Source organism: Poromitra crassiceps (assembly GCF_964638095.1).
Source record: "Poromitra crassiceps genome assembly, chromosome: 13".
Lineage (NCBI taxonomy): Eukaryota > Metazoa > Chordata > Actinopteri > Beryciformes > Melamphaidae > Poromitra > Poromitra crassiceps.
The window spans coordinates 39,264,698-39,283,449 of NC_139644.1; the positions used below are offsets into that span (position 1 = coordinate 39,264,698).

At 45.3% G+C, this 18,752-nt stretch overlaps 2 protein-coding genes across 2 annotated transcripts; one reads left to right on the forward strand and one right to left on the reverse strand.

Moving 5' to 3' along the window:
• Window positions 1-10,975: 10,975 nt before the first annotated feature.
• Window positions 10,976-13,680, forward strand: LOC310788555 (putative nuclease HARBI1; the record flags this gene model as incomplete). Its single annotated transcript, XM_083650088.1, has 6 exons — window positions 10,976-11,062; window positions 11,686-11,897; window positions 12,085-12,333; window positions 12,478-12,699; window positions 12,848-12,974; window positions 13,071-13,680. The coding sequence occupies 6 exons, from the start codon at window positions 10,976-10,978 to the stop codon at window positions 13,302-13,304; spliced, it is 1,131 nt and encodes a 376-aa protein (XP_083506214.1). The 3' UTR covers window positions 13,305-13,680.
• Window positions 13,681-14,525: 845 nt separating this feature from the next.
• Window positions 14,526-15,989, reverse strand: LOC310788556 (uncharacterized protein; the record flags this gene model as incomplete). Its single annotated transcript, XM_083650089.1, has 3 exons — window positions 14,526-14,939; window positions 15,417-15,504; window positions 15,934-15,989. The coding sequence occupies 3 exons, from the start codon at window positions 15,987-15,989 to the stop codon at window positions 14,526-14,528; spliced, it is 558 nt and encodes a 185-aa protein (XP_083506215.1).
• Window positions 15,990-18,752: the final 2,763 nt, after the last annotated feature.

The following is an 18,752-nucleotide window of genomic DNA, read 5'->3' on the forward strand; positions in this document are numbered from 1 at the left end:
AGTTCTGCTAGAAGTAGCAGCTATAATACTTTAATGTAATGAGTGTCTAGCTGCTGTTGCTGTAAAGTGATGTATGACTGGGAGTGGGGTGGGGTGATTCAATTGTGTTCATGGGGTAGTAGTGTGTGTGTGTGTGTGTGTGTGGGGGGGGGGGGGGGGGGGGGGGTTGGCAGGGTTCTTGGTATGAGGGGGCTTCCGGGCCTTGTTGATGAGGGCGATGGCAGTTGGGAAGAAGCTGTTCTTGTGGCGAGAGGTCTTGGTCTTGACAGAACTCAGTCTCTTGCCGAGGGGGAGCATGTCAAAGAGGTTGTGTCCGGGGTGGGAGACCGCATCAGCATCAGCGTCCTTGCGGTGTGCAGGTCCTGAAGGCATGGCAGGTTGCATGAAGGCAACCATATTGATGCAAATCTAGCTGCAGAGTGTTACCCAACACAGTGGTCTTTTTATTATTGATTTATTCTTTTGTCTTGTGTCAGTGAAGAGCTGGTGAAAAGTAACGTACTGAACTGGCCATCTGCTATTGGCTGGTCGTTGTGACAGGTGATGTCACCTTCTATAGAGTAACACGGTCCAACTTTTATGGCCAGTTACCCTTACAGTACCCTGCTTTGCTCCTGGATGTCACGCTTCACCACAGATCTGGGAGGGGTTTCCTTGATGTACATTAGCCAAGGCATTATGTGTCTCACCCAAATGCTTCATCATTCTGAAGGATGATTTTAACATAATTTATTTATATATTTATATATATATACAGTATATACGAGGGATCAGCCGAGCAGCATTTTGGTAAACAAACTGCGACATTTCACACAACTTTAACACGGCATGTATACATCAAACTCTTGAGCTACTTCTGCTCTCACTAAGAATGTGATGTACAGTTTTTGAGATATTACCGTTTGTTTGGCACAACTCATACTATTAACACATTCACTGCCAACAGTTTTTTTTTTTTACTGTAGGTAGCTTCTGCCAAGGGTTTTTTTGAGGATTCTGGCTCATCTTTCAAGAGCCAAGGATTATTTTCTGCTAGGAATTTGTGAACACAAAATATCTCAAAAGAACTAATAGAATGTGTGCTTTCTCTGTCTAAAAGAGTTAGTTTGTAGAGTTAGTAGTTATGTAGGCATTAGCAGTTGAATACAGCATGGTTTCAGCGTCTGAGAAGAAAAGCTGAGAAAAATGCATTTTTGTGAAATTCGATAGAACAGTCACTTTAACTATTTATTTTTGGCATCAGTGAGACATCAGACATCTAAACAATAGTTCTTTGAACAGTAATTTCCTCCATAACAGCACCCTCACCCCCCTCTCCTCCAAACTCCTCCATCCGTGGGTGTGTCTCTGGTGGCTTTGCCGCGTTTGTCACAAGCGAGTCTCTCCTGACTGTCTGTGCTGGCCTGGCTGCTGGCGGCCGCTCTTTGGGCGAGTCTGGATGGGGCTCGTTTTTCGGTTGTGAGCTCAGCTGGAATGAAGCTGCGTGCGATTCTGGGCTTTCTGCCGGTGTTTCAAAGTGTGTTGCACCCATATTCTCATATATATCTATTATGCAAATTTGCAATCCCCCACCGCCAGCTCCCAGCGCGAAAGCGAAAGCGTTTTCGCCAAGCCATTTTCATGAGAATGGCTTCCTCACGCTGCTGTTTTTGCTTGGCTTCGTCTAGTCTGGAGAGCACTGTCGCCACTTAGTGGGTCGGTAAAATAGATTATAACCATTCAATACCTCCCATATTTTTATAGGAGATGTAAAAGGGTTTGATCCACGTCCCACCGTCAAAAAATATCTCGTCCACGGCAGTCAACCGTTGGTTTCTGCTTGACGAGATATCTCGTCCACGGCAGTGAACGTGTTAACTGCCGAGGGGTTCTATATATATATATATATATATATATATATATATATAAAAAATTCCAATTTGCTTCTCAAATTCCAATTTGCTTTATTATCGCCAGCCAGCGACTATGCACTCCACAGCACTGTATTTACATTATATTGTGTTTGTACATGAACTGTTATTGAAACGTGACCGGTAGGTTTCAGAATAGTCCGGTAAAAAATTATGTGACTGACTGCTCTTTCGCGCTGCTCCCGGGGCACAGATCAACGCATTATAAATCTACTCGATTTGGGGCCAGAATACGCACTATGCAGCATTAAAGCGCCAGGATTGGCCAACGTCAACTCCACTCCCTAATCCTAGACACGGCCACTTTCCAACAGTCAAATCAAACTCCTCCACGTGCTATGTCCCGCCTCCCTGCCCTGTTTCAGTCGGAATACGTCACCATAAGAATCATGGAACATGGGAAACCCTTTTCAGTTCGACTTTACAACCAAACCTCTTGCTGTTGAGTCTCTTGTTACTGTAAATAAAACCACTTTTGTTATTCATTGCGTTTCAGGCAGTATCAGCGATGTGTTTATTGCGCATGTTCATATTGTGATGACGATGAAAATACGATTAATTGTGCAGCCCTAATACATACAGACAAAATAACTCCTCCAAGCAAATGATTACAGTTTGTGCATTTTGCTTCAATTATCCACCATAATATGCCATTGCTGACCATGATATCCAACAGAAGCAGGTAAACACTGAACACAATCATTGTAATAATAATCACATCCAGCCTAAATGGCTAAGCTTCTGCAGCAAAAGCAATTGAGAGTCTTCATTCGCATTTTGTTCTTCATTGGATATTCCCAGGACGCACGCACGTGCACGCACACACACACACACGCACGTGCACGCACACACGCACGTGCACGCACACACACGTTAAGGTCCTATTCAGAATGATTGGCCATTATAATAGCAGATTACACTAACCGTTAAGGGATAAAACTGCCACCATTATTCATTCAGCCATTCAGAGATGCATATGTATACACACATGCACACGTCTGCACACACACACACACACACACACACACACACACACACACACACACACAGTCACACACACACACACACACACACACACACGTGGGAATAATACAGAATAACGATGAATCCTTCTACAGACAGGAGGTTATGAGACTGAGTGGTGCCAAGACAAAGGAAATCGTTGTTGATTTCTAGACAAATGGGCGAGTGCATCACTCCAACATCACTGGTGTGTGTGCACGCTCCAACATCACTGGTGTGTGCACGCTCCAACATCACTGGTGTGTGCACGCTCCAACATCACTGGTGTGTGTGCACGCTCCAACATCACTGGTGTGTGCACGCTCCAACATCACTGGTGTGTGCACGCTCCAACATCACTGGTGTGTGTGCACGCTCCAACATCACTGGTGTGTGTGCACGCTCCAACATCACTGGTGTGTGCACGCTCCAACATCACTGGTGTGTGTGCACGCTCCAACATCACTGGTGTGTGTGCACGCTCCAACATCACTGGTGTGTGCACGCTCCAACATCACTGGTGTGTGCACGCTCCAACATCACTGGTGTGTGCACGCTCCAACATCACTGGTGTGTGCACGCTCCAACATCACTGGTGTGTGTGCACGCTCCAACATCACTGGTGTGTGCACGCTCCAACATCACTGGTGTGTGCACGCTCCAACATCACTGGTGTGTGCACGCTCCAAACTGGTGTGTGCACGCTCCAACATCACTGGTGTGTGCACGCTCCAACATCACTGGTGTGTGTGCACGCTCCAACATCACTGGTGTGTTCACGCTCCAACATCACTGGTGTGTGCACGCTCCAACATCACTGGTGTGTGCACACTCCAACATCACTGGTGTGTGCACGGCACGCTCCAACATCACTGGTGTGTGCACGCTCCAACATCACTGGTGTGTGCACGCTCCAACATCACTGGTGTGTGCACGGCACCGTCATCTCTGAGCATCGTTTACATTCTAATCAGGCACTCGTTCGTCTGGGCTTCCAGCAAGTTCGCTGGCCGTGAAACATTATATCAGAAAGACTGTCAGACTGATAAGCCTGGGATGAAGCTTACCTGATTAAAACATCATATCAGAAAGACTGTCAGACTGATACGCCTGCGCTGAAGCTTACCTCATTAGCTTGGTGGGCTAGCCGTGGCTGCCGCGGCTGCTTGTCTCTCACCAGCTCGTGCTCCTTGGTTCACCACAGAGGTGGGAAGTACTCAAGTACAAGTATTTTTGAAGATGTTGTACTTTTTACGTGTTTTTATAAAGCTATATACTTTTACTCTTTAGTACTTATAATAACAGCTATTCTACTTGAGTACTTTTAAATGTACACTGAGTAAATGAGTGAATTCAGATTTTTGTTTTGCACACCGCACTATGAGAACAGCACAGTTGTAGCATTGGGACTGCTCGCTAACAGGTCCAGAATCACTTCTGCATTTAGGGCGTCCAAACTCGCACCAATTTGAATTAGACGCGTGTAGACGATCAAATTGTAACGATCATCAGATCAGTTCAGAAATGAAGTGAAATTTGTAGTGTCGCTGACTACGTCACATAGTGTCACGCAAGTGTGAGAGAAATAAACTTGAAACAGGGGCAAAATTGGCACAGAAGTAATCTTACAAAGACCCAGCAGACACAGGCAATGGTCATAGCCTCGCGCGCACACACAGGCGCGCTCCTGGACACACAAACAGGTATACACACACACACACACACACACACACACACACACACACACACACACAAACTCATACTGTACATGAGGAACAACAGCAGATGGCTGAGTGACCCTGAGGTTGTGTACCTATGACAGTTTGCTTGACATTCTGCCCCCCCATACACACACACACACACACACACACACACACACACACACACACACACACACGTCTGTCTGTCTGTCTATCTATCATGTATCTATCGAACTATCATCTATCTATCTATCTTATTACTGTGAACGTTTGTTGAATTCTGGCATTCAGCATTTATTCTCTCCATCCTCAACCTCTAATGAGAGGATGTGTGTGTGTGTGTGTGTGTGTGTGTGTGTGTGTGTGTGTGTGTGTGTGTGTGTGTGTGTGTGTGTGTGTGTGTGTGTGTGTGGATGTGTCAGAGAGAGAGAGAGAAGGAAGGTGGTGTAATCCTGTAGATAGCTAAGACGTCAGAGGAGGCTTAAGGTGATACGGGCAATGGTTCATGCTCCAGATAGTTTGCTATGACAGCCACTTTCATCCTCTGTGTGCGTGCATTCCTGTGCACTGCACACCCGACAGACGGAGAGTGTATGGTGTATGTGTGTATGGTGCATGTTCAGTACTAGGCATGTCCGGGGAAGCGCGCGCTCGATTCCTAGGCTCGCCCGCCGTGCGGGCTCACCCGCCCTGCAGCTCGCATAAGCAGCTCAGCTGCTGTGTGGCCTCACCCGCAGCTCGGCTGCTGCGCGGCCTCACCCGCAGCTCGGCTGCTGCGTGGCCTCACCTGCGCTACATTTGCATGCGCAGCGCACGATTGCCCAATTTTGCATGACTGATGACATCACTCACTGATGACATCACAATGATGTCACAATGCCTATGATAGCATCAGTGGGACAGAAATGTCACTGATGACATCACAGATGATGTGCAGGCTCACCTGCATCACAATTGACATCACAATTGCTCTTATGACATCACTGATGATGTCACAATGCCTATGCCTATGATGTCTTAATGCACAATGCCTATGACTATGATGTCTTAACACGTTCAGTGCCAGCGACGCCATATGGCGTCATTAGAAATTTACCGTACAGTGCCAGCGACGCCAAATGGCGTCATAACTCCAAATTGTTTTTTTGACGGGGGGGTGTCGATCTAAGCTTCTTACGTCGCCTCTAACAATATTGTAGCTATTGGAGGTCGATAACCTATTTTACAAACCCATTAGGTGGCGACAGCACTCTCCTGATCAGAGAAAAAGGAGCCAAACACACAGAAATAGTCACTGGGCAAAATGAGGAAATCGCATCGCATCCGTCCGTATGCATCGACGTGCCTCCATAAACGAGCACAACGCCAGCTGTGCCCCCAGCAGCAGCATCCGCTGTCACAACTGAGCACTTCCATGTACGCTGCAACAGCACATTCACATAATCAGCATTATTATTCCGAACTGGAAGCATGCCAGCCCGTGACAAACACACGCGGAACCAAAAAGCTGAATGTCGCGCACCATTCACTGTGTGTGCGCAGCAAACTCAGCAGAGACTGAGAGCCACCAGACACATAAGACACACCCAGGAGGCGTGTGCAGTTGAGGGGGGGGGGGGGGGGAGCACGGAGAGCAGCAGAGCAGCATACACTTCACCCAGACAGACCCAGACATCAGAAAATTCGCTTCAGAGTCAGAGATGTGCTTGAAATGTTTAATTTCACAAAAGGCTCATTATCTCAGCTCGTAGAAAAAAAGGTATGTTTTTCGTTCAATCGAGCTATCTTCTCCGGCTCATAACTAAAGAACGGAAAATGGGATCAATAAACTTTTTTTTGCAGGTGATAGAAGAGAGTCTCATCGTTATTTGTGCGTGTTCAGTGTTTACATAGTAATTATTAAAAAAATTATATGACTGTTTTAAAATGCATTGCGGCCTATGTGGCACAGCAAGCAACCTTTTGCCCAACGGCCGTGGCACTGAAAGTGTTAATGCACAATTGCTCAAGTGACATCACTGATGACATCACTTCCAGTTGAGTGACATCACTTCTGGGACAAGAATTGCCCACTTGCTCCCTTTTAGTGATGATGATGATGACGACGACGACGACGACGACGACGACGACGACGACGACGTGCAACAAAAATGAGTAAATGTGTCATGTTCTATAGGTGGTGATATGAGGATTCGTAAATTAATCTATTGTGAGCATCTAGACACAGAGTAGTGAAATGTCAATTCCACGCTCCACTCTCCAAGACCTTCATGGCCTTCTTCCTCTCTATCAATTATTAGTGGCCATATTGCCGCTGCATAATGGATGGCATAAGGCTGACTTTGGAACATGCACATGCACGTGCACGCACGCACGCACGCACGCACGCACACACACACACACACACACACACACACACACACACACACACACACACACACACACACACACACACACACACAGAGAACCACACAGTGACACCTGTCCACTTGCATTCACCATTGTGAGAGGGAGAGGGAGAGAGAGGCAAGGCCGTGTGGATATGATCTAAAGCCTGTTTGAATTTTTCAGTATGGCCCCTCCCCCTGTTGCCCAAGCTGCAAGGCAAGCAGGAACTTAAAGGTTCTCCTCTCCCAAATATAGCCTACTATATAGGCCTACACAAACGTACCAAATATAGCCTACTATATAGGCCTACACAAACGTACCCTTTGATGTTCACATGACAACAAAATCCCTGGAGTTGGGGGGGGGAGGGGTTATTGGTTTTTCTGCAGCGCTATCTTGTAATTTACGACCCTCTTGAATTAATCTTGACAGCTGACATTGAAACATTTGATCAAGGGACTCTAGTTCATTTGCATTTCACCTCAGACAAGAAGACAACATCCCAGCTGCTAGATGATGTCACTAGGTTGACTGTACAGTGCTGCTAGATGATGTCACTAGGTTGACTGTAAGTATGCTAGATGATGTCACTAGGTTGACTGTACAGTAGTAAGTATGCTAGATGATGTCACTAGGTTGACTGTACAGTAGTATGCTAGATGATGTCACTAGGTTGACTGTACAGTAATAAGTATGCTAGATGATGTCACTAGGTTGACTGTACAGTAATAAGTATGCTAGATGATGTCACTAGGTTGACTGTACAGTGCTGCTAGATGATGTCACTAGGTTGACTGTAAGTATGCTAGATGATGTCACTAGGTTGACTGTACAGTAGTAAGTATGCTAGATGATGTCACTAGGTTGACTGTACAGTAGTAAGTATGCTAGATGATGTCACTAGGTTGACTGTACAGTAATAAGTATGCTAGATGATGTCACTAGGTTGACTGTACAGTAGTAAGTATGCTAGATGATGTCACTAGGTTGAGTACTGTGTACTGTACTGTACTGTACTGCACTGTACTGTACTGTAATGTACTGCCCTGTAATGTACTGTACTGCACTGTACTGTACTGTACTGTACTGTACTGCAATGTACTGCACTGTAATGTAATGTACTGTACTGTGCTGTACTGTCTGTGTACTGTACTGTACAGTACAACGACAATGCATAGGATGTTGAATGCAACATTGGCAACAGAAAAGGGCTGCAGGAGAGCTCACACAGAACTGAAGTGGATTCGACAGTGACACCATGCAAAACATAACCACATCACAGCCCTGCTTAACATTTAATTACAAACTTTCCAAAAGTCGAATAAAGTATGAAATGAAAAATGTTTGGCCGGCTCTCCCAAGCCATCAGAAACAGAAGTGATCGTTTCTCTGCAAGTCTTCCATAAAAGACAGCGCAAAGACAGTAATGACATTTTGATGATTTGACAATTAGAATAATGCATAACGCTCCATGAGCAGGCTTCACCATTTGGAGAAAATTCTGCTGCAAAATTGACTGTGAAATTCATCCGGCAGTATTTTCAGACACACTGATGATTCTATCTGCCAAAAACAGTATTTTGTGCTGTAATGTGCAAATAACGTAATTATGATCATGTGATTTGATTTGATGTCACAGCAGCAAGCGTTGGATATCTGACTTTCAAAAGAAAACACTTCATACGTATTCAGAGATATGGCGGCTGTCTCCCAAAGTGTTTCCATTACTTGGGTGACATATTGAGCTTTGTTGCACATTGCTGCTCTCAAACACTGCTGGCTTGATCCTTCAGAGATGATCCTTCTGCAGAGAACTTCAAATTGCTTTTTTATTGTGTGTCAGTTGCTCATAAGGAAGAAATAGAAGGAGAAGACCCAGAGTGAGTAATGGAGGAACGGCACACAGCGAGATTTGGAAGAGAGGGAGAGACAGACAGAGTGTGAGAGAAAGAGAGAGAGAATGAGAGAGTGTGAGAATGAGAGAGAGAGTGAAGCTGGAAACATGCTTGACGTTTGGCCCGGCCGCACGGAAATGAGAGACATGGAATCCTGACGAGGAAACGTGTGGAGCTTTTATATTCTGTGCGGGTTTCTGCTCGTGGAAGTCTTGAAAACTACACTTTGTCCGCCCGGCCACGTCCGCGTAGTTACAAAATTCAGGGTGTGCACGGCCAGGCAAAAACCATCCGCACGGGAGCCTTGCGGAGGGGCGTGTCGGCCGATTTGACGTCACTTTTCCGCACGGACACTCGCGGTCCTCGCCAATGCGCTGGAAGCATAATTCCAGCTTGACGGGCTCTACACACCGCCCAGTCAGCCCTGCCCCGCTGCTACAGCGTGGTTGGCTGCCTTGCTGTATTTCCGTCTTCAATTGGTCGGTTTCGAAATGGCCCCTCCTTCCCTCGCTGCTGTCTGTCGCTCACCACCTTGCAAAGCATGCTGGGATACCTGGCGTCAGGACATCGCAAACCCAGAGCCATGTAGATAGAAGAGTCCCGACGTCTCCATTCACTCCAATGGACCAGTTTTTTACTCTCAGGAGTTCCAGGAAGTAAGGTCCTGGATTAAGCAGCACTGTCGAGTTGCAGCAAAATAGACAGTTTGTGTTGTACTCTGAAAGAGTTTTTCCCCCCTTGAATCAAATTGTACATTATCAGATTTATTTTAGCATGCAAAAGTAGCGCGAGACCCATTCCTGGCTGTTCATTGGCTAATGAGTCTCGCATTTTGGTCCTCCGCTGATGCCACTCTCTCTCTAGAGGACACTATCGCAAACGACAAGACGAGAGGAGGGGCCAAAACCGAAATAGACCAATTGAAGATGGAAATACAGCAAGGCAGCCAACCAAGCTGAAGCAGCGGGGCAGGGCTTGACAGGGCGAGTGCGAGTACATGTGAGTTGATCGCGTTTGGTGAGAAGGGGGTCTGAGAATGAGAGAGAGAGAGAAAGAGAGAGAGAGAGAAAGAGAGAATGAGAGAGAGAGAGAATGAGAGAGAGAGAGAGAGAGAGAGAGAGAATGAGAGAGAGAGAGAGAATGAGAGAGCTGTGGAGGCAGGGAGACAGGAAGTTGCACAGGCAGCAGATATCCACCTTATTTTTGAGTGCCCCACTGTACAAATAATTGTGGGTACAAGTTCCGGTTTAACGTGACTTATTGTTGCAGCTTGCCATTTCCTTTGTTATACTCTGGCTGCAGACCCGAATTATAAACCGGAAACTGGAGGACGTTATAAAAGTTATAAATATAGTCACGTTATAAACAACTAGCCAACGCTGGGGGTCCGTATGGAAACAGTGTTACTCCAAATGGTTAAAAGTTCAATCAATTTGGTCATTTAGTGGCGTTTTACTGCCATGTAACATAGCTAGCTAGCCGCTAACATTAGCCACAGTAGGCTGTGCACTGCGCTCTCGAAGGGATATTTATCAACGAGATTTCTGCCAAGCTGGACCTGATTAGTGATTTGCTCCGTTCGCCCAGACGGCTGTCAAGCTGTCAGCAACAAGGCTGGGAGGATCACACCGGAAGAGAAACCCATAGGCATCATGGCCGCTAGAAATAAGGTGGATACGGTCATTAAAAACACATAGGCTCTGTCTGTAACGCAAGTGAGCTTCCTATCACCTAGCTACCTAACTAGATACTTTATTAATTAGGTATCAATTTTAATATAGGTGACTGAAAAATAAACTTGTTTCAGACGTCCTGGCGCTTTAAGGTAGCGTCATTTTATCCTTGTCCTGCAGTGGGCAGTGCAACACGCCTAGTAGCCGCGACACTGCCGGAAACTTGAAAGAAGAAGAAGAAGAAGAAGAAGCGACTGCTGGAACGTTCTAGACATAGCTAGATAGATAGATAGATCAAGATAGATCAAGCTAAGCTAAACCAGTTGTTTTTCGGCCAGACGTTTTTCGTAGTAATGGAAGAAGAACTGCTGTTTCTTTTTATTATTATTTATTATTATTTTGAGGAGATGGCGGAGGAAGAGGCCGAGGAGGACCGTGCCAGGATGGGGAGGTTGAAGCGGTGGGCGGCACTTTTGTCTAGCGAACCAGACCAGGTACAGTAGGCCTGAAGTTAGCAAATTTAGCTCCGTGACTGGACAAAAGACAGTCTACTACATAATTGTGACGTTCTTCCAGTGAAGTAAAATTATGCTCTATTGTCTTGGGCCCAGGGGTTGGCCATTGCAGTAACATAATGGACCAAGAGATTATTTAAAATGTCTCAAAGACACAGAACTAGCGTTAGATGCTATGCTATACCCCACATGACTGATAGCCAGCTAGCCCCGTTGGCTCAGCCAGCCAGCAAGATAGTTTAGAGCAGTCATAATTCATTACGATTTGCAAATACAGATGCACAGATACATACATCAATCAGTTTAATAAATTAGAACACAGATTGCTAAATTGAAGTATTAGGATTTAATACAATTAATGGTTACAGTAATTCACAACATTTAACATTGAGACGGTCAAATGTTCACTACTATACGATGATGAATAGAGAACAGGTGAATAGAAATTTAAAATCACTTGACCCTTTTTCATAAGTACATGTAGGAAATAAATGAATGTATGGATATGGTAAATAGATTGGTTGACATAAATGGCTTAAACTTTAAACAGATTTCAAGAGTTTTAAAATGTACACATGACGTGACCCCATCTCCCCCAACAGGAGAACTTGACTACCTACTGCCGTCTGAACATTCATGTGCCACTGCTGCGCCTGTACTTTGATGATGGAGACACACGTCCAGACTTCAGGCTCCACCGAGACGCCATCACAGCCCTCCTACGCATGATGGACCCTCAGAGGCACCATGGCTGGGGACCGGAGCTGGAAGTGCTAGTTTTCCTCTTTTGGTTAGGAGCTGGTACCTCCTACAGGTAAGAATGGGGATAGTTAATTTTTATTAATTACATTTTAGAGACTGCTTAAAGATCTGAATCTTTATTGATACCACTATCGATACTTTTCTATTACTTGGTGGAAAGACGAGACTACAATACATTTTTAACATAACTGGTATTGATTATGTAATGGTCTCAATCTCCATTCCTACCTAACCTGTAGGGTGACATCCAGAGCATTCGATATACCCCGCTCCACAGTCCACCTGTTGGTCCACCGCATGGCGACGGAACTCCTCAATGTGGCCCCTCGTGTCATCCGTTTGCCACAGACAGAGGAGGAGCACAGGGCAGTTGGGGATGGCTTTGCTCACCTGGCCAGGCACCCGGCATTCAGGAATGCCCGTGGGGCAATTGACGGCTGCCATGTGAGAATCAAGGCACCTGGGGAAGAGGACGCACAATGCTACAGGCAAGGCTTAAAGTTCTCAGGCACCATGCCATATTTCAGGCATAGAGCAGTATTACATTAATATAATACTTAATTTAATGCATTGTACACATTTCCTCACAGGCTCACAAATATTTTCTTGTTTTTGATTTTACCCCTGTACAGGAACAGAAAGCTGTACACGTCAATCCAACTCCAGGCAGTGTGTGACAGCAGGGGCCGATACATTGACATTTACGTGGGAACACCGGGGTCAGTGCATGACGCAAGGGTGCTGCGGCGAAGCCCCATCTACCACTCTGCCTACCCTCCCCCTGGCACTTTCCTCCTTGGAGACAGTGGCTACCCCTGTTTGGAGAGACCACTGGCCCTCATCACTCCTTTCAGGTAGGGATGCACGATATATTGGCAATCATATCGTATCGGCCGATGTTAGTCTTTTTTTCTTTTACATATTCATATCGGTCCAATGTTGCAATGTTAATATCGGTTATCGTATCGGCCAAAATGTTCATTGGTGCATCCCTACTTTCAGGAGACCTGTCAGAGGTGCAGAGAAGCTGCGCTTCAACATCCACCACGCCAGGGCTCGCAACATCATAGAGCGAGCCTTTGGAATGATGAAGACCCGGTGGAGAGCCATCTTCCTGCAGGCCCTGGAGGTAATTTAAACTGAGAATGACCGCAGCAAATGAGCAAATTCAAAGAGAAATAATTTATGTACTTATCCTTGAATTAATCTTTGGTTTCCCTCTAAGGTACACTCCACCTTTGTGCCAGATGTCATCATGGCATGCGCCACACTGCACAACATCTGCCTGGGAGTGGGTGACATCATGGAGGAAGAAGATGGGCAAGACCCTGCTGATGATGAGGCTGGGGGCGAGGCACAAGCTGGGGAAATGAATGGGAACGCCCTGCGTGACCATCTATCAACCCAAGTCAGCGCACTCCAGGATGTGGTCGGTGGCCATGAGTACGCACTGCACTGAGCTCAAGCTTATGGTGCGTCTGGGTGTTCTCCCATAATGTTCTCCTGAATCCTGTTGACTAACGTTAGAGTCCGCCGGAAGCCCGACACCGGCAGTTCCCCTCCAAGCAGGGTCTTAACGGAGCACGTTGTCTAGTGTCTTGTGCTGTCAAGTCTGTCTGTGGCGTCAATTGTCCGGGATCCTGTCCTGTAATGTGAAGTAAGTCTTGTGGCATTTCCCCTTACCCCGGTTATATACAAATGAGTTGGCAACCACCCTTTGGCAAATCAACTTTTGTACCATTTGATAATAGTTGTAAAATGATTATTTTTGTTGTTTTGTAAAATTATTCTTGAATTTTTGTAATCTGTTGTACTGTGAATGTAAATATTTTTAGTTTGAGTGTGTTCCACTGTTACCCAGTTTATTTTTGCTACATTTGAAATAAAACAATTTGCTTGTAAAACAATCTTTTGTTTATTTTATTACAAGTAACCTTGAACAACCATTTATAAAAAAATCACATTTCATTTAATTTCAGTCAAAACTGGGTTGATTCAACCAACATGAAACAGAGAGAACTTCACTGACAAACAATGCTGATTTATTTTGCACATGATCTCACACATCTGACAACTAACCAATTCTGCATGCATTTATTTAGACAGTTATTGAGAGTTGATTTTGAGTTAAGTTGAGTGATGTCATTAATGACAACACTGCCTCCACAACTTAACACAGATCAACTCTCAATAAATGTCAACCTAAATGAATGCCTGCAAAACTGTTTGCAGTTTTCAGATGTCTGAGATCATGTGCAAAATAAATCAGCATTGTTCTCCTTTAAACTAGGAGCAGAGAAAGTGGCAGCAAGCAAGCTCAAAATCAACATACTGTAGAATCAAAAGTGGAAAAAGGAGCTTACTGGTTACTTTTTAGGGAGAATATTTAATCCAGAAGTGTTGGTACAAGGGTAACCTCAGGTTTACATACAATGTACAACTTCAAATACAATAAGAGACACGGGCAGGAAAACGCAACGCGTTTCAACCTCACTGGGTCTTCATCAGGCTGAAGGCTGACGAAGACCCAGTGAGGTTGAAACGCGTTGCGTTTTTCCTGCCCGTGTCTCTTATTGTATTTGAAGTTGTACATTGTATGTAAACCTGAGGTTACCTGTGTACCAACACTTCTGGATTAAATATTCTCCTTTAAACTAAAAATAAGTTAGAAAGAAAATGCTCAACGCCTATCCATAAATCTCTCTAGGATAGAGAAGAGTCGGTCGGTTCGCTCTGCCTGATCCCTTCTTCTCTGTTCCTGCCTCTCTCTTTCACGCTCCATCTCCTCCTCAATCAGATCGGCGAGGCGACGCCGCTTCCTCTGTTGTGGGGCTGGGGCCATTTCTTGTGCTCTTTCTGGCTCTCGTGCCTCTCCTTCTCCTCCAGCCGCCGCTGCCTCCTCCTCTCCATCACCTCGCTCCTGTTCAGCTGCTGGCTTTGGCACACCCTCCAAAGGCAACGTGGCCCTCACCACCGCAGGCGTTATTGAATGTTTTTTTCCCAGGGCCTCGTCCATCAGGTTGTACCAAGGCCAGGTGGCCGGTGTACCCTCACCGCGGTCTGTACCACTACCGGTTGGTGGATCTTTCAGTTTCTAGAAGAAACGACAATTGAACAGTGCATAAAGAGCCCTAAAGTGAAAGAATGGATGAATATTACAATGGATATATATAAGATGGAAAGACTAACTGCTGTTATCAATCATAAAGTAGAACAATTTACCTCAAGATGGGAATGCTGGGTTCAATATATAACACCCATTAGGCCAGATTTGATTTTTTTGGATCCAAGATGAATGTACAATGAAAAGTAGACTCCCTGCTCTATATGTTTTGTTTTTTGTTTTTGTTTGTTTGTTTTGTTGCTGCTGTTGCGGCTGTTGTGGTTTTGTCTTTTCTTTTATTTGTCTATAAAAAAATAAAAAATAAATCTATGGCAGTACATATCTACAACGTATACAATGTAAGAACGTATAATAATCTGTCAATAAAAAGTAAAAAAAAAAAAAAGAACAGTGCATAAAGTAAAATGCAGTAGTGGCCTGTGGCTAACACTCAAGAACAATTAATACCTTGTACTGGGTCTTCAAGTTGTCCCATTTTTTTTGGGCAGATTTGAAGTCCACTTTCCCCTCCAGCCCAATATCAGCTAGCAGTTGACTGCAAAACACACACATACACAAAACACACAGGATTTGTGGGCTGTGTCCATTTGTGACAGCATCAGTGATTCAATATTTCCCACCTGGCAACACTGGTATGAAAACTGGGCATATGAACCTCTATGAAATGGAGGGGTTTAAATTAGTGATTTGTTCATCTCAAATGTTTTCATGGCACAGGGACCCATATGGGGAGATGTTTGATGTTGATTTAGCACTGAATTGTAGAACTGTCTACACTGGGGAGACAACTCGGTGAGTGTGAAATCTAGATTAGACTACTCATCTTTATATATCGTCTGATTGGGATATTTGGTTACTTAAATTTGAGTGAAATCAAGCTAACCCCCCCCCCCCCCCCAAATCAACCCACAGCAAAAGCCAGAGCATAATAAGCTGTGTTGTTCAATGTTGGTGTGTAACTTACTTCCATCCATTGATAGCCGAATTCCTGTCCCCTGTAAAAAGATTCTTGAGCCGCATCCTGGCCTTAATCAGCTTTGCTGTATCCTGTTTTGTCCCTATAAAATAAATCAGTTGCCACGGTGTAATTTATTTAGACAGTGAGCAGAGCTGAAGCCAAAGGAGCTAACGTCATCATCAGCTAATGAATGCATAACGTTACCTAGCGTATTTCTTATCGATAACGTTACACATTCAACCAACAAATGTGTGCTTAAGTAATGGCTGGTTAAAAACGAACTTCACTTACACTTGAAGGTGAACGCAGGGTCTGGGAGGGGAGGCTGGCAAGCAAGACTAGCCATGTTGCTAGTACCTGGCTCTGTGTTGCTGTCCATGGCTGGTCATGAAGTTCTTTGTACTCCTGGTGCAGGCGCGCGCACGGAGCGGGTAAAACGCTAGCCACCTAACTAGTGGCTGCTGTCCAGAACACCGTCAGCTAAGATGCTTCCTACTATTCTTCAAACGTGACTTTCCTGACACCGTACAAACAACTGACCGCACTGAAATGAAGTAATGGTTTACGCTATTGACTATTCTAAAATAAAAATGAAAAGAAAGCGATGATGCTTGTTATTTAGCGAATGGGCGTTTCACTTTTTCTGTTGCGGGAGGTTTTGTGGGGGCGGCCATTGGAGGAAGTTTGTGGGGAGAGCTTCATTCTTCTTCGTGGATTGCAAGGGGCGCAAGGTATCATGGGATACCCTAGCCCACCAAAGTGTGCATGGTATGGTTCCTCAAAAATTATCAAAAATTATCCATAACTAGGTACCTAAAAAGGTTGCAAATTCAGTGAACTTATGTATCAAACTGGTTTCAGACAGCCTAATTACAACTTATTACCTAGAAATGCCACCTATAAAGATCGTTCACTTGCGTTACAGACAGAACCATAGTCAAACACTTCCAAAGTGGAGTGAAAGTTCACAAAGGGAAGACGTGATTCTTCATCAATGATGAAAGGCAACATGCTTTGTGAGTTAACAGCCCTCATTGGGACCTTGTTGCAGAGAGCACACTGATTTATTTACTATCTGCTCAAGCTGCACGCTGGCTAGGCGCCATCATTCACCGTGTAGCAAGCTCTCATCCGCACTTTTTAACAAGAGATTCTGGATGGAATTATTACATAAGTCTCTGTTTACTTTGGCCAGTGTGTGTGTTTCTGTGTGTGTGTGTGTGTGTGTGTGTGTGTGTGTGTGTGTGTGTGTGTGTGTGTGTGTGTGTGTGTGTGTGTGTGTGTGTGTGTGTGTGTGTGTGTTGCGCACACACACCGCCTGCGTGACTGCGTGCATGGACACAACTGGGAGCACCTACAAAGCAGAAGTGTGGAAGGGTCGAATATCACACTCACTCATGAAGATTTCATGTCGTAACAAGCATTCACCATTTGGATGGTTGACAGCCTCAAACTGTCTGGTTGCATAATGTCAAAGAGTTAAGTAGGAACTTGAGGATGAATTATGAACTTGCTTAAACAAAAGAAAAAAGCTATGATGGCATTACAGTATAGCTATATTGTAAACACATTTAAAAGCTATGATGGCATATTACAGTAGGCTATAGCTGCTGTATATTGTAAACACATTTTACGTACTGGAATTAAAGAGTACTTCACTCTTTCCCCGCCATTGACGTGTTTTTATGTCATTTATGAGACAATGCTACCCTGCCATTCACGTGATAGCACGTCGATCCGTGTTTTCACCGTGGTGCGATAGATGGCGCTCTTACTCAGCTTATGAAATGCTACTGCACTTCTAGAGCAATCTGGGAACCGCCGCAACTTTACAGTCATTTTCCACTGTTGTTGTAAGACGAGTTGACGTCTTCTATGCAGTTTTAACGTTATTAGTGAATAGCCGAAACAGACGCGTCCATTTCGGCTATTTGCTAATAACGTTAACGCATAAACACACTGCATAGAAAACGTCATCTCGTCTTGCAACAACAGTGGAAAATGACTGTAAAGTCCCGGCGCAAGTTGCTATTTAGACTGTAAACAGTGGAGCACGGATGCGGAAAAGGAAGTGACGGTGGCAGGAGAGGCGTGTACTGTACAGGAAGCTGGGAAAAAAGGTAGGGCTGTTCCCAGAGTCTATTTTTCAACTAAAAATAGACTATGGGTTCCCAGATTGCTTCCAGGGTTACATAGAAACATCAAACAGCTCCAGGCCTGCTGCTCAAAGCGCTGGTACCGAGCAGCTTTGACCGGGGCACGGACCTCATGACAGCGGGGCAGCAGCCTGTCAATCGAACCTGAAGGATGTTTTCAGTCACTTGTCCTCAGGTAGTTTAGTAATCCATAAATCACTCATAAATCACTCATCCGTAAAACTCTCACACCGTGTACATTTCAGCTGGTAGATTTGCTCCTGACCTCCAGACATGGACAACCACTCGCCTGTGCGACCCAGCTCCCCTCTCCTGAGAGAGGTGTGACTCTCTGTCTCGACCCAGCTCCCCTCTCCTGAGAGAGGTGTGACTCTCTGTCTCGACCCAGCTCCCCTCTCCTGAGAGAGGTGTGAATCTCTGTCTCGACCCAGCTCCCCTCTCCTGAGAGAGGTGTGACTCTCTGTCTCGACCCAGCTCCCCTCTCCTGAGAGAGGTGTGAATCTCTGTCTCGACCCAGCTCCCCTCTCCTGAGAGAGGTGTGACTCTCTGTCTCGACCCAGCTCCCCTCTCCTGAGAGAGGTGTGAATCTCTGTCTCGACCCAGCTCCCCTCTCCTGAGAGAGGTGTGACAGGGCAGGCAGGGCAGGCTGTGACACCTGTCCTGGGTATC